Source organism: Mastigoproctus giganteus, chromosome 4, assembly GCF_048544385.1.
Source record: "Mastigoproctus giganteus isolate SK-2022 chromosome 4, ASM4854438v1, whole genome shotgun sequence".
NCBI classification, from domain to species: domain Eukaryota; kingdom Metazoa; phylum Arthropoda; class Arachnida; order Uropygi; family Thelyphonidae; genus Mastigoproctus; species Mastigoproctus giganteus.
In genome coordinates this window covers 76,052,622-76,068,103 of record NC_143578.1, presented here as the reverse complement: position 1 = coordinate 76,068,103, position 15,482 = coordinate 76,052,622, and the positions used below count along the sequence as shown (strand labels likewise).

The window sequence follows — 15,482 nt, the reverse complement described above, 5'->3', positions numbered from 1 at the left end:
TTTCAAAGAGCTGAGTGTCTTTTTTCAGCTGAGGTCTCTATACTTGAACACAGTATTCCTAGGTTTCTCCAATGACTTTAACGATATTTTTAAAGGGACAAATAATAGTGCAAATAACACAGGAAACACGCCATCCTTCAAATTCATGCATTATACATCCCTAAAAAATGGTTTGGCCATTTTGCCCACATTCGTTTTATCACTTCACCCTCAATCTAATCCATACCAGGGCATTTCCCTAATCTTATTCTTCCAATTGACTGGTCTAATTATTCCATTGTGAAAGGCTTCTCAATTTCTCCATTAAGATACTCATTTCCCTTTCTTATTTCCAACTGCAGCTGTGTGTATTTTATCCTTCTTCTTTAACTCCAGTTATATGATCCAGTATCCTATTAACAGATCTTCCCAATCCAATGTTTCTTCATTACTCTGCCCAATTGAGAAAACAATATCATCTACAGGGGATTTAAATTTTCCTGTCAATAATTTATAGCCTAATCATCCCCCAGGTTCTTCATTACCTGATGTCTTTATTAGATCTTTCCATGTCTGATATTTTCTTGTAGCTACCTGATATACATAACTTCTTCTTAATGCCCTATATTCTTCTTTAAGGATTCCCATTTCCTCATTCTCATCTGCTAAACTTTTTCTGTGCCTGATGCACTTTCTTTTCTTAAATCTGTTAACTCCTTTGTCCACCATTTAACTGGTGTCCTTTTATTCTGAGTTCTGTTCATTGACACTGATGATGATGCAACATATAGATGTTTTTGGATCAGGCTTACTGCATCCTTCCCTCATGTTCTCCCAGCTCCCTTCCTCAAATCCATTTAGTCTTTCTTTCTTCCAAATGTTCATCAAATTTTCCCCATTTAGCATTTTTTATAATAAATCACCTCAGTTGATTGTCCATAACCTTACCTTTCTTCTTCCTCAAATCCATTTAGTCTTTCTTTCTTTCTTCCAAATGTTCATCAAATTTTCCCCATTTAGCATTTTTTATAATAAATCACCTCAGTTGATTGTCCATAACCTTACCTTTCTTCTTTCTTTCCTGCTGGCCAAGTTCAAAAGATATTGCCCTATGATCACTAGTCACCCAAGTTGAGTTAACCTTCCAATTTGTAATACTCACAGTTACCCTGCCTGTAGACCAAGTTACATCAATGTTTGACTTGCCATTTACAGTCCAGAATTTTGAATCTTTGCCAGACCTATTGTGAACTATTAATGCATTAACTAACAAATTCTTCTAATTTCCTTCCTTTAATATCCATTTTCCCATTGTGCTAAAAATCACTCTTGGCATTTGTATCAGTGTAAATACATATTTCCTATCCTGTAATCATTCCAGTACTGCTTCTAAGTAATCTATATATTCTTCTATATCTGAGTCATGTTTGCAGTATAATAATATTGCAAACTTTTGCCTTTAGCCAGTGGGTAGTTGGTTGGTGGAACAGACTTCCATCCTTTGTTGTGGAAGTTGATAGCCTAAATAAATTTAAGGCTGAGCTGGACAGGTATTTGGAACGAACGGAGGGGTGAAATGGGAGTGGGTTTTTTATTTTGTCTGATGCTGCATAAGCTTGCTTTCTTGCATCTTATGCCTCTACTAATGCTAATATCAAATAAACTCATTAATTTCATCCTTTATATATATATGCAGACTGCAAGTGTCATTCAGCATGAACTGTTGAGGAGGCTTCCATCCTGCAGTGGGTTGATAATTGCTGCAGTTTACCTTTTTTTTTTTTTTTTTTTCAAGTGCTATACATAAGAAATCTATAACAGTTATTGTTAGATTTCTATTAAATTTCTAATTTAATTATTTCTGCTCTAAGTTTCTTCTCCTTGGGAATGATTACTCTAACTGTGAGTGGAGACCCAACTAATTTCCCTTTTAGCTCATATGGCACCTGCAAAATCAATATTTTCCAAACTTAAAACGGTTCTGACCCCATCAGCACCAGTTTCAATCTCTATCGATTTAATTGTAGTATTTTCAATTTATTGTACTGATTATTAATTTCTTCATTAAGTTTACTTCCCATTATCAAAATAAATTTTTCTATTCTTTCTTTTACATTTCATAACACTTGCAAATACTGAGAACATTTTTTAATACTGAGGAGCATAGAATGCAAGTGCTTTGCATTCTATGCTCTTTTCCTAGCAATTAATACAACATGATTGTGTCCTCTTCTCTTGACAAGTTTATATGTATACCCTTTCTTTCCGCAATGACTGCATACTGAAACCATACTTTTACAATTCCTTGCAGTATGGCCAAATTTTTGGCATTTTTAACATAGCTAATAGATGTCATAGAAGTCATAACTACAATTTGCCATTCCCACAAATTTTTTTGCCTTGACTTAATAAAATTTCCTATATTTGTGCTCGAGGCACCTCCGTAGTCAGGTGGGAAGGAGCAGCAGTGCGTAGCACATGCTTCTTGATTAGACCGGGGTTCGAGCCTGTCACCACCAAATACGGAGGATGCGGAAAGGTCAGGGAATGACCACCGCATGTCCCGGAGCAATATGGCTTTAGTTGCTAATGCTCCTAAAAACCAAATAACAAACAAACATATTTCTGCTCATTTCTATTATACCTCCAGTTTTGGTTTTATTTTCATTGGAAAGTCTAATTATAGTCATTGGAAAGTCTGATTCATTTCTTTCCTTGAGATACCCATATGAAAATACGCTTCTGATATAGTTAGTCTTCTTTGCTTATTTTATTTTCCACATCATAAATAATTATTCATAGTCGTTTTTTTTTTTCAGAATTGCAAAATTAACTCCGTCTCTTAATTCTTTCACTGTTTCTTAACACGTCTAATTCCTCTTGTGTCTGTTTCCATTATTACTCCCTTTATTTCCCTTTCCATCCCTTCCACTCCCTTAGTTGCAATTTTCCTTACTTTCCTTATTTCATTTTTTTTTCTCATTTTCTCACTCATTTTTCTTTTAATTTCCCTATTGATTTCCTTCTCAATGTCATAACAATTTTTTAAAATCTGATCCTTCTTTGGCCTTAATTAAGACATTGTGATCATCCTGTTTCCTTTCCTCATTTCCCTTCACAGAATCCTCATGATTCACAATTTTCTCTCTCCTCCCATATTTCCCCTAAGGACGTCACTATATAGTTTTCCTCCCAACACCTTTGTTGTCTCTTATTTTGTTCTAATTCTTTCTTTCTCCATATAATTAACTATATTTCAATTTCTTATTATTCACTCCGAACTCTATTAGTGCATTCTCCAATACTGTGCCAAAATCTCACTTATAATCTTTCTGCTCAAACCATTTTCTTTTGCACACAAATATCCTTCAATATCCCTTTGCAATTCCATAATCAGTTGATCTTCTATGTTCTCAGTGATTTTTTTCATTTGCCTCCAGTTCCTACATCTGGCTCATAATCCAATTCCAAGTCTTCCTTTTCTTCTTCTGGTATATTACTGCCATAATTTATTCCATTTTCTTCGTGTTCATCTTGTGCTTTAACAAGATGAACACGAAGAAAATATGATATTGCACAAGATGCAATATCATATCAACTCTTCAAAATTTTGAAGTTTTATAAAAAAAAAAAAAAAAAAAATGGGGTGTGGTTTACATAATGAACCACACCCCATTCCCAGACTTCAAGTTAACTTTTTTAATGTAACTTATTTTAATTTCTGTTTTTCAAGAAACTTACAAAGTAAAATTTTTACTTTGCTAGGTTCTTGAAAGCAGTCCAGTGCCCTGGTTTAAAATTCATAAGTGTTTGCACATTGTGCTTTAATATTGTAAGTTAAATGACATTTTATTATTCAAAACAGAATATTGTTTTTCATAACTTTTTTTTTTGTTAAACTGTATTTTAACATTTTAAAAGTATGGTTATGTAACTAGAACTGTTGTTTTTTAAATATATAAAAATAAATATTTATTTTTGATATTACTTCAATGTAATGGCAATATAAATGTTCCTGAATTCCAACTTGTAAAATTTCTGTTGAAGATATTCACTATAGTTATTTTATATATTCAACACTATACAATTTTGATGAAAGAATATTTTTTATATTTGAAACAGTATGAAGTTTAATTGTTAAAGCACTGTTGATCTATTGAAATAAGAAGATTTAATTTCTTGCAGTTAAATAAATATATTTAAAATAATGATTCTTGTTTTACTCTCTCTCTTTCTCTCTCTCTCTCTCTCTCTCTCTCTGTGTGTGTGTGCGTGCGTATACACGTCAAGGTCTTTCAATTAAAAGGCATTGGCATTGGGACCTTGCTTTTTTAGGTTTAGGTTATTTGTTTTCCAGACCTTTTTTTTTATCATATTTGGGCTAAAATTGTTGAATTTGATGTTAAAACTTTACCAAGTAAAGTTTAGATTTTACAACTTCTAATTTAAATTGTGCCTAATCAACAACTTTTTTGCTTGATGAGAAAATTGTTTAATCTAATGAAATTTTAATCTAAAAATGTCATTGATGTACTTCTAAATTAATATAAATTGACTATTTGAAGAATAAGCATGACAGTTGTAATGGTGTTCACTCTTCATTGTGTTTAGCTGTTAAAAGTTGGCTGTAGATGGGCAGTTTGCATTGCATGTCTTCATGCTATAACCATTTTTTATTATTTTATTCTTCAAATAAAATTGGCCTTATGTTTGTTTTAGAAGTATACCTATGATGTGTTTGGACTAAATTGAGTAGAGGAAATAACTTTCCCATTGGGAAAAAAGTAGTTGGTAAGGGTAAATTTAGAATTTGTAAAACCTAAACATTAATACTTGGTCCAATTTTAACATTAAATTCAAAAATTTCAACCCAAATATAACAAATTGTCTAAACCCAAAAATAAGCAAAATAGATTCCAGGCTTTTTAATAGAAGCATCTTGTATCAATTGAATAATGCTGAACAAAATGATGCCACTAGCAACGATAAGATGTTGAAACAACTGGAGATGCTAGACATGAAATACCCAATAATCGTACATGTGAGTGTACAACAGTCTACCATTTTATGATGATCTTATGGACAGTAATTTTTGACGCTGAAAATTCAGCAATGACAACCTCTCAAAATGATTTTTGCATAGTGTGGAAGATTTGTGGATCTAAAAATCTGCCAGATCCAGTGGCTGAGCAATACAGTGATGTATGGTAAGAAGTGAGCCTCGTATTCCCAAGCCCATTCACACTTTTTCTTTTTTTAAAGACATTTTTACAGTCCCTAACTTCCTTTCACCGTATTTTTCTTATGCTTATTATTATTCTTCTATATGTACATATATGTGTATATGCACTAGCCAGTTTGTTAAGTATACTGACCTAATAGTGAGTAGTGTCTTCTTTGGTGCTCAGAATAGCCTCAAGCTATCAGAGTATTGACTCCAAGAGATGCCAAAAGTGTTCCACAGAGATAGTATTGAGTACTTTCAACACCTCATACAAACTATCTAGTGAAGATTTGATTGTTGCACCTTGCAGTTGCCTCAGATTGGATAGAGGTAATGGATTCCAGCTAAGAATGGCTTATTCCATCTCATCCAACAGATGTTCAGCTGGGTTGAGATCTAGTGGCAGAGTAAGCCACTGAAGTAAAGTTTCCAAACCAAACTGCTTTGTGGCTCAACATATTATCCTGCTGTAAATAACCATTACTAGACAGATAAATTGTGAGAATGATGGGATAACATTATGCAATGTTCAAGTAGGTGTGGCAGTCAGGCATTGATGATCTAATATCAAGAAACCTAACATGGCTCACAAAAATACTCCCCACCCCTTTATACTTCCATCACCAGCCTGCAGTGTTTACACCTGATACGATGGAATCCATTGATTCTTGCTGTTGTCAACACAGGACAACTGGAACCAGAATTCATCAGACCAGGAACCATTTTTATCCCCTCTCAGATATACATTTATTGGTGTTCTTGTGCCCACAGCAGCTTGTTTTTTTAGCTTACAAGAGTGTGCATGATGAGATCATTTGCTGCTATGCCCCATCATTTATACACACCACTATTTATTGTGTCATTATCAGCTCTTTTCACCATCCATCAGTCCCCTCATTTTAGCAATCTGTTCAAAATACTTTATAGCTACAGGACTACCATTGGCTAGATGATTTCTGGTTGTTGGACCATTCTGAGTACACGCTAGACCAGTGTTTCCAACCTTTTTACAACAGTGCAACAATTCAATGAAATGTTTTTCTACTACCCGTTTTGAATAATTATAATACTGAGCATGAATTCTGATGGAACCTTAACATAATTATATTAAAAGTGAATTTCAAGGCAATAAAACAAATTAGAAAAACTTATTACAACAAAAATTTTTAAATTTTTTATACATTTCAAAATAAATGTACAAACACAATTAACAAAAAATATCAAATTTTGATGAATTCCTTTGGCTCAATGACTGCAAATTTATTGAGGTCTGATTATAAGTTTTACAATCAGTTTTAAATAACTCCTGTCAGTAATATTCAGTCACCTAGTCATTGCCTAGTTAATAACTGTATAACAGCACTTAACCCTTTTCAACCAAGTATGATAGTGGAAAACCTAAAACTAACAGTTTAGTTTCTTGCCAGAGTTAAGGAAAAATGTAGCTATTTTGCTTGAACTGTACTTAAGTCAATGTGTACAGGAAGGATAGGAAAGGAGGAGAGGTTATGCTATTAGTTAAGAAACATAAAATCCAAGGAAGTACAGCCAGTCAACATGGCTGGCCAGTGCAGTGTTGAGTCAGTTTGGTGTGACATAAACACTGGGAAATCAAAATTGAGAGTAGGAGTGTGATCTGGTGAGTATAATAAACAGCTGTACAGGAAAATAGAGTGGGCCAGTAAATCAGAGAGTCTTATAGTGGGGAATTTTAATTTCCCAGATATAGACTTGGATTTATTGGATGATTGTTTTCTACAGCAGCATGTTCGGCAGGCAACTAGAGGGGCTAATACTCTTGATCTGATTATCAGTAGTGATTCTTCATGCATTAAGAATCTGCAGATAAAGGAACCACTAGTTGGCAGTGATCACAGTGTGCTGAAGTGGGATTTACTCAGAGGTAACTACCATCGGGGGTAAAGGAAAACGTTTTTGCTTTCGTAAAGGCGACTACGGAGGTCTCAGAGAGTATTTAAATTCTATACAGTGGGAAAAACTGATGAGGATACCAACAACAAATTCAAAATGGGAAGCATTCAAAGAATTAATCTTGAAAGCTACTATGCTTTTCATACCAACTAAGAAATATTGTTCAATGTTTAGGCCTAAATCGATGTCAGATAAACTAATGAGACATGTGGCAGAGAAGAAAAATGCATGGGATACATATAAATTAATGGGTGACATGGAAGCCTATGATAGATATAACCTGGTCTGTAATCAAGTTACAAGGAGGAGGCAGGCAGAGGCAGATTACGAGAAATCTTTGGCAAAGAATGCAAAGAGTTCTTTACTTATGTAAACTCCAGAAGGAAGGGGATGAATCAGATTGGTCCACTGGATATCGATAGTTCAACTGTTGATGATGATCCTCAGGTAGTTAAACTGAGTATTTTGCATCTACATTCACACATGAGTTATTCAGGGAGGAGAATGCCAGTGGTAAATTAAACTCTGTCAGTGAGCTAGATGATTTTGTAATAACTGAGAGCAAAGTGGAGGAGAAATTGTTGAAGATAAACATAAGGCACATGGGGTGGATGGGATCTGCCAGTTACATTAAAGGCAGCCAAGGAAGTAAGCAAACCCTTAGCCATAATTATGAGAGCTTCCTTGGACTCAGAGGAGATACCCATGGACTGGGGATGTGCAAATGTGACTCCAATTCACAAAGGAGGATCAAAGGGCGACACAAGTAATTACAGACCTGTTAGTTTAACTTCTGTTCCAAGGAAATTAATGGAGGCACTGGTAAAAGAAGCACTGCAGAATCAACTAGACAAGACTTCAGTTATAGCCTGTCTAGATATTTAGACAAGCTATAACTAGTTATAAACTGGATGCAGGGAATAACTTTGATATCATATATTTGGATCTTAGAAAGGCTTTTGATACTGTTGCACATGGAAGACTGCTGCACAAATTGGAGCAGTGTGGCATTGGAGGCAAATTGCTGCTATGGATAAAGGGATGGTTGAGTGGGAGAAGACAGAGAGTGGTAATCAATGGACACTGCTCTTTGTGCACTAATGTTATTAGTGAAGTCCTTCAATGTTCAGTGTTGGGTCCATTGTTGTTTTCTGTATTTATTAATGATATTGATGATGGTATATTAGGCTTAATGTCCAGGTTTGCAGATGATACGAAGGTTGGCAGAGTTGTTAATGACACTATTGACAGTACGCTGCTGCAACAGGATCTAGAAAAGTTGAGCAGAGGGGCCAAGAGGTGGCAACTGAAATTTAACATTGACAAATGTAAAGTACTACATATGGGAAGCAGCAACCCCCAGCGTAATGTGTCAACTCTGTGGTACTACACTGACAGTGGTAGAGAATGAAAAGGACCTGGGGGTAATTGTGGAGGCAGATATGAAATTTTCTGAACAGTGCAGACAGTCTGCAAGAGTAGCTCATGGTGTCTTGTCAATGATATACAGGAATTTTTCTAGCAGGGATAAGGTGATTATCACCTTGTATAAGGCAATGGTCAGGCCATACCTTGAGTACTCTAAGGTCTGGAAGAATGTAGAACTGCTGGAGCGAGTGCAGAGAAGGGCAACAAGATTAGTGGAGAAAGGCTTAAGTTTTGCAAGTTACATTGTCTGGAGACTAGGCACCTGCGAGGTGATCTGACTGAGGTGTATAAAGCCTTGAATGGTTTGAGCATGCTCAGTGCTGATGGGATTCTTCCTCTTGCTCAGAATAATCGCCTGAAAGGGCATAAATTCAAATTGAGGAAAGACAGTTGTAGGATAGATGTGCAGAAATTTGCCTTTAGCTAGCGTGTGGTTGATTGCTGGAACAAACTTCCATCTGTTGTTGTAGAAGTTGATAGCTTAAATAGATTCAAGGCAGAACTAGACAAACATTTGGAGCAAGTGAATGGATGAGATTAGAAATTAGATTAAATCCATTAATATCTTGCAGCTTTTGCTGAAATCCTTTCATTAGATAATGCTCCTGGACATCCTAAGCACCTAGATGATTTCAATTCGAGCGTGACATGTGGACATGCAATTTTGTAAACAGCGGCTCCTAGAGTGTCGGTTCAGCTCTGCCTCATGTCTCTGTGAAGAACATATCACTACCAATGGGCCAGATATGTGTGTGACAGAGGTTTGTGTGTGTTACGTGTATTCTCTTTTGTTGTGTCTGGCCACTTGACTACCCGGAAGCATCAGTCGCCTGGACAGGTGATTCTGGGTACTTGTCCACACCGCGGGAAGGTGGGCCAGTCCCAATTGTGCTCATAGTGTCTCAACTTGAGACTCTGACCCACCTGATGTTGCCAAAAGGTGGGCCAGATTCCTCTGGGGGCCCACTCCAGAGGAAGAAAAAAAATAAAAATTAAAAATAAAATTTAAAAAAAAAATAAAGTTCCCATGCTGTATTTATAATAAAAAAAATAAATAAAATAAAAATTTTGGGGGTGGGAAAAAAAGGGAAGAGGAAGAAAGAAAAAAAAATAATAATAAATAAAATAAAATAAGAGATGAATAGAGAAAAAAATGGGAAGAGGAAGAAGGATGATGATGGGAAGAAAAAAAAATTTATCTATATGATAATAGATAAATAAAAGACAGAAGGGGGAAAAACGTTCTTGTAGTGCATTTATATATATAAAAAAGAAAAACGAAGAAAGAGAGGTTTAGTTGGAGTTTATTTGTTGATGGTTTGCAATCAGTGACTTCCACCAGCCAAAGATGTCTGCGGCAAAGGCTTGGAAGGCAGCGAGGTTAGTTGAGGTGCCGATAAGTTGATGGATCTGGTCTGGGGAGAAATTAGGGTTCTTGCCCTTGAGGCAGTCTGTATTCTTGATACTGGACACATTTAAATATTAAGTGGTGCCAATTTTTGCTCTGTCCACAGTAGCATAAGTTAGTATTTATAAGCCCAAATTGATGAAGTTTTTCATTAAGTGATCCTTGCCCAGTTATAAGGAACGAGCATTTAAGACTGAGGGAGAACCAGATCCTATTCTTTTTTGAGCATCACAAAGGTCACATCTGGTAGAAAATTTCTGGTCAACCATCCCCACAGCTGAGGTGTCCCATCTGGTCTGTCACACATTAATAAGCTCATTTAAGCATCGAGCTTTCTCTCTTTTAACATCTGTATTTAAGTCAAAGATAAAGGCAGGAATGCCTTTCCTGAGTTGGTAGCAAAGACTTCTATAGATTATGTATAAGTCTAATGGAAGGGTGCCTGCTATTACTTGGATTGCAGCTGTGGAGACTGTACGGCAGACCCAATGGGTTGCCAAAAGCATTCCTCTCTGAATTGAATTGAGTTTCTCTCTCATTTTGACTATAGGAACCCGATGAAACCAAGTCCCGGCTGTGAAGGAGACAATTGGGAGAAAAACGGCCTTGTAGTAGAGCAGCAGGGTACGCCTTGATAGTCCCCACTCTCTCCTGGATATTCTTATAATGGAGGCTGTGAACTTCTTGGTCTTTGTACTGAGATACTGGAGATGTGGTAGGAATGATAGCCGGTGGTCGATTACCACTCCAAGGATTTTGGTTTGGTCGAATGTGAGTCATATTTCTACCGCCAAACATGACTTCAGTCATTCAACCTATGGATCAGGGTGTTATTTTGATTTTAAAAGCATACATTTGCTCACACACACAACATTTGCTCAGGTGTTGTGTGTAAGTAACATTTGCTTACACACAACATTGTCTGCAGTATATGGTGGGAAAAATTTTACGTTAAGAGGCTGTTGGAAATCTTACAATATTTACCAAGCCATCTTAAACATTAACAAGGCCTGGGTGGAAATTACTAAAAGTTGTTTAAATGTGGAAGAAAATATGCCCATGGCACATAAAAGGCTTTGCAGAATTTGAAAAAGACGAATCATATGAAGAGGTTACAGATAAGATCATAAAGGTGGCAGAGCTACTTCAGTTGGAGGAGTTAATAGAGGAAGAAGAGAAGGAATTATCTAGTGAAGAATTTGACTTGTAGGCAGTGATAGTGAAGGAAGAAAATGCTGACAAAGCTCAAGATGAACCAAATGAGGAACTGAGATGCTTCATCACCAGAAAGATGGCAATGGCATTTCGTGAAATTGCATCGGCAATGGCGAGGTTTGAGAAGATGGATCCCTACAGTTAACGATTCTTAAAAGTTAACAGAGGGGTGAATGATATGTTTACTTGCTACGATGAAAAGAAAAAACCCATCTTCCAGTCATCCATTAATGTTCTTTCATAAGGTTGAGCGGCTGACCCCTTCAAAATCTCCACAGCCCTCAAGTACCCCAGCGGCATACTTATCAGCTTGAAGACATAGATTCTGGCAACGATGCTCAAGAAGTAAAACTTACTGATGTTATGCCTGTCTCCTCTCTTTTTTTGTAATTTTATAATTTTGAAATTTTTTAAATTGCACACTTTTGTAATTTTTCCTGCACGAGATAAAAAATTGAATAAATAATTCTGTTCACATGTTCGTCAAAAATTTCTTTTTTGATTCAATCAATTCAGCAAGCACAGTTGTGAGTGCTGCACAAGCATCTGGAAAATTCACACTTACGTAGAGTTCCACGGAACGCAACCCTTACGTTAATCGGAGAGTGGCTGTACTAATATAAATAAGAATTATTTATAGTAGCAGCAACAGTGCTGTTACAAAAAATGAGCTTCAAGTATTTCACAGTTACAGACCTTCAAAGTAACCAGAGCCAGCCCGAGGTATACTGGCACCCTGGGCGGGGAGGAATCCTGATGCTGCAATTTGCAGAACTGAAGCCTTTCTTGGTTTACTGCTAACTATATGCAGTACCTTGCATTTGTCAATGATAAACTTCATCTGCCATTTCTCAGACCAACAGCCTAATTTTTCTAGATCTTGTTGCAGTAGCTTACTTTAATTACTGTCATTAACCAACTTGCCAACCATTTTATCATCTGAAAACTTAGACATTAAGCCTGATATACCTTCATCAATATCATTAATAAATATTGAAAACAACAATGGGCCCAGCACTGAACCCTAGAGGACTCCACTAATAACAGTCCATGAAGAGCAGTGCCCATTGATAACCACTCAACCAGCCCTTTATCTATAGCAGCAACTTGCACTTAATGCCATATTGCAGATTTCGCACATTTGTACACTGTGATCATTGCCACCTAGTGGTGCAGATTCTTAATGCATGAATAATTACTGCTGATAATCAGATCAAGAGTATTACTCCCTCTTTTTGCCTTTCTGCTGCTGTAGAAAAGTCATCTAATAAATCCATAACAGTCTTGCTAGTGTGTAAGTGACCAACACAAATTCCAGTCAACATCACAAGACATTGATTTACTGGCCAACTCTATTTCGATGCATAGCTGTTTGGTATACTCACCAGTCATTAGTGCTATAGCACAGTCCTTAGATTTAATATGCTTCTTAAATAAGAGCATAACCCCCCACTTGTATACATTGTACTAACCATATTCAAATTCAGCATCACTTATGTCCAAGTAACTAGTCTCCAATATCCCTACAATAGCTGCATTTGATGACAATCAGTACTTCATATTTACAATGCTCCTAGCATTAGCGTACATGCATCTGTTTTTACTCTTAATTACTCTAATACAGCCCATGTATTTACTTGTTCCATGATGACCCATAACAGGGCTTGAAATCCTCAACACTTTGCTTTCCAGACTGCTGCATGTTTCAATAGATACAGTGCAAGAATCACTTTAACCTTTGCTTGCAGCTCTAGTTAATCTATTAGTCTGTGTATCCCCCACCCCACCCCAAGCTAGCAGTTTTCCATCCTGCCTGTCATTGCCTCGATAGCATCAGCAAATATTCTTGCACCTCTTTTATTTAAATGCATTCCATCCCTGTAAAAAGTCTCTCCTGTTAAAACAAGCACAGATGCTTTGAAAAATTCTACTCCATGAGCCACACACATTTCCCTCAAGGCCAAATTGATTGACAAGACTCTCACCATGTACTTCCACCTATCCTGTCTGGTCAGAATTGCAGTGGCACACTATGGCCATAGATGCTGATGCACCAAATAAATCCCCAATCAAAATTGCAGACACTTTCAACTTCAGTCCTAACTCAAGTTTTTTTCCCATGGTGCCTGTACTTGTTAAGTCCTCAGATCTTCTACTCATTGTCATTGTGTGAACATGTACAATATCACCTTTTGTGCCTGTAAAAGATATCTGCTCTACATCATCATTTACTTTTGCCCCTGGCAGACATACCCTAGTCCTATTCTGCCTCTCCTTCTTTCCACAATATATATTTCCCTGACAGTACTGTCACTGACAATGTTGTGTTGTTTATCAAATTGGTCCACATAGCTGAAACTCCCAATACATTTCAACAAAAGTGGTTTCTTTGAATTCTCAAAAATTACAGAAATCTGTTAGTTAACGTGTAAAAGTTAATAAATATTCAAGATAAATTTAACCTATTCTCAATTATATGCAGGTGCTAAAAATAAGAATTTAAAATTAGTGGCATCTTTCATATCCAATTATTGCAGTATTTATCTCAACCGATCATTAAAGTTTGGCTTAGTGTCACAGACAAGGCTGGCTGGTGTTGAATTTTTACATAGGTTTTTCCAATTTACATTTCACTTACTGAAATAAAGAAAATGATGAAAAACATGTATTAAGCACTACAGAAGAGATTTTATTTTTAAAAAAAAAATTTAAAATGCATTTTTAATAATATAAAAAATGGATTTTTCACAGTTTTGTTCATAATAAATGGAAAATAAAGGTAGCATTCAAAAAGTGAACAATTCTGAATTATTTCTTGGGATTTTAAAGGTTATAAATGGAATAACTTTTTCTGAGTGTACAATTCTCAAAAATATAACTGAAAATTGTAAATACTTTTAAGTTTTTTTATTTCACATATTGCAGAAAAACAAGTCAAGTGTTTTTGGTTTATTGTTGTAACAATTCTGTTTGACAGAATCAAGTTACAATAATAATTGTCCACAATAAAAATAGCTGCCCCCTCTCAGAAAAAAAGTATTATTCCTAGATTTATTTAAAATATATAATTTAGTGAGTAACTTCTATTGCATTTAATGTATTTTATGATCAAATAACTGTTGGTTATAAAACATGAACTGTTCAGAGTAACTGTCTTGCTTTTATATAGAATAATAATTTATTTGTGAACAAACTAAAGATAGTGAATCTAAATTTTTTTTATCACATCTCTACTGACTGGCTTAATCACTTCCACTGGGTATTTAAACAGGCATTACTGTGTTATTACTAGTCTTCTTCCAGAAAGCTAGTAATGAAATGTTCTGTAATTAAGAATTCCTTTTCTGTCAACCATCTATTAAATTTGCATCTGTGTGTAATACATATGTTTAAACTCAGTCCTGAATCTAATTCTTAGTCCTTTACAACTCAGTTATATAAAAGTAATCCTTGGTTAATAATCATTTCATATTCCTGCTCCGATTCAGTTTTAGATATAAAGCTCTTATGCATCCTTGCATATATAACAAGGGAAAATAATTTGTGTGGTGTTCAAGTTATTTTTAATGACTATTTTTTTTTCTAATAGGTGTTCAATTTATAAGTGATAGAACTGATCCTTAACCATAATTTCAGATATATTTGTGTGAGATCTGTTTTCACATTAACAACTGAATACTCCTCCCTGTCTGTCACTCTAGTAGTCACACTGAGAAAATTTTTTTCTCTTCTTTTCTCCATATTTTACTTCAATAATCCCTTCACCACTACTCACTGGTTTGGTACTCTCTTAGTATTTGCTGGAACTACTGTCTTTACTGATATGATAAACAAGATAAAGCATTCAGTTACAAAGAAATATAAGAAGAAATGATTTTCAGTTGCCTAATTTTATTAAGTTTATCTGTTTATTTTTTAATGTTTTGATATGAATTTACACACGTGTCGATAACTTATGCTTTAAAATGAGTTGATTGGTTTCTTGATTACTAAATGAAACTGTTAAAATATTCTTAACTTATTTGCTACTTCTCTTACAATTTACTAGATAAAAATAATGTAAAACATCTATTACAATTTACTAGATACAGATAATGTAAAACACATCTATTACAATTTACTAGATATAATGTAAACTTAAGTTCCTAATTTTATGGAAATAAATCTGATCTTGTTTCATTTTCTGTTTCAAGTAAATATTTGGAACAGTAAATATCACTGTTCTCTCTCTCATCATGTGTCTTCAACTCTAGACAGGGATTGAAACTCAACAGAAGTCATCTAAAAGTTCATCAC

General features: G+C 35.3%; 1 protein-coding gene across 1 annotated transcript in view; it reads left to right on the top strand.

The window, feature by feature from the left end:
- The window catches only part of Efr (ER GDP-fucose transporter), a 189,029-nt gene extending 173,969 nt beyond the window's left edge, over positions 1 to 15,060 (top strand). Inside the window, exon 10 of the mRNA XM_090372297.1 lies at positions 14,823 to 15,060. Coding sequence (XP_090228423.1) covers positions 14,823 to 15,060 — 238 coding nt within the window. The remainder of the gene's footprint in view (positions 1 to 14,822) is intronic.
- Positions 15,061 to 15,482: the final 422 nt, after the last annotated feature.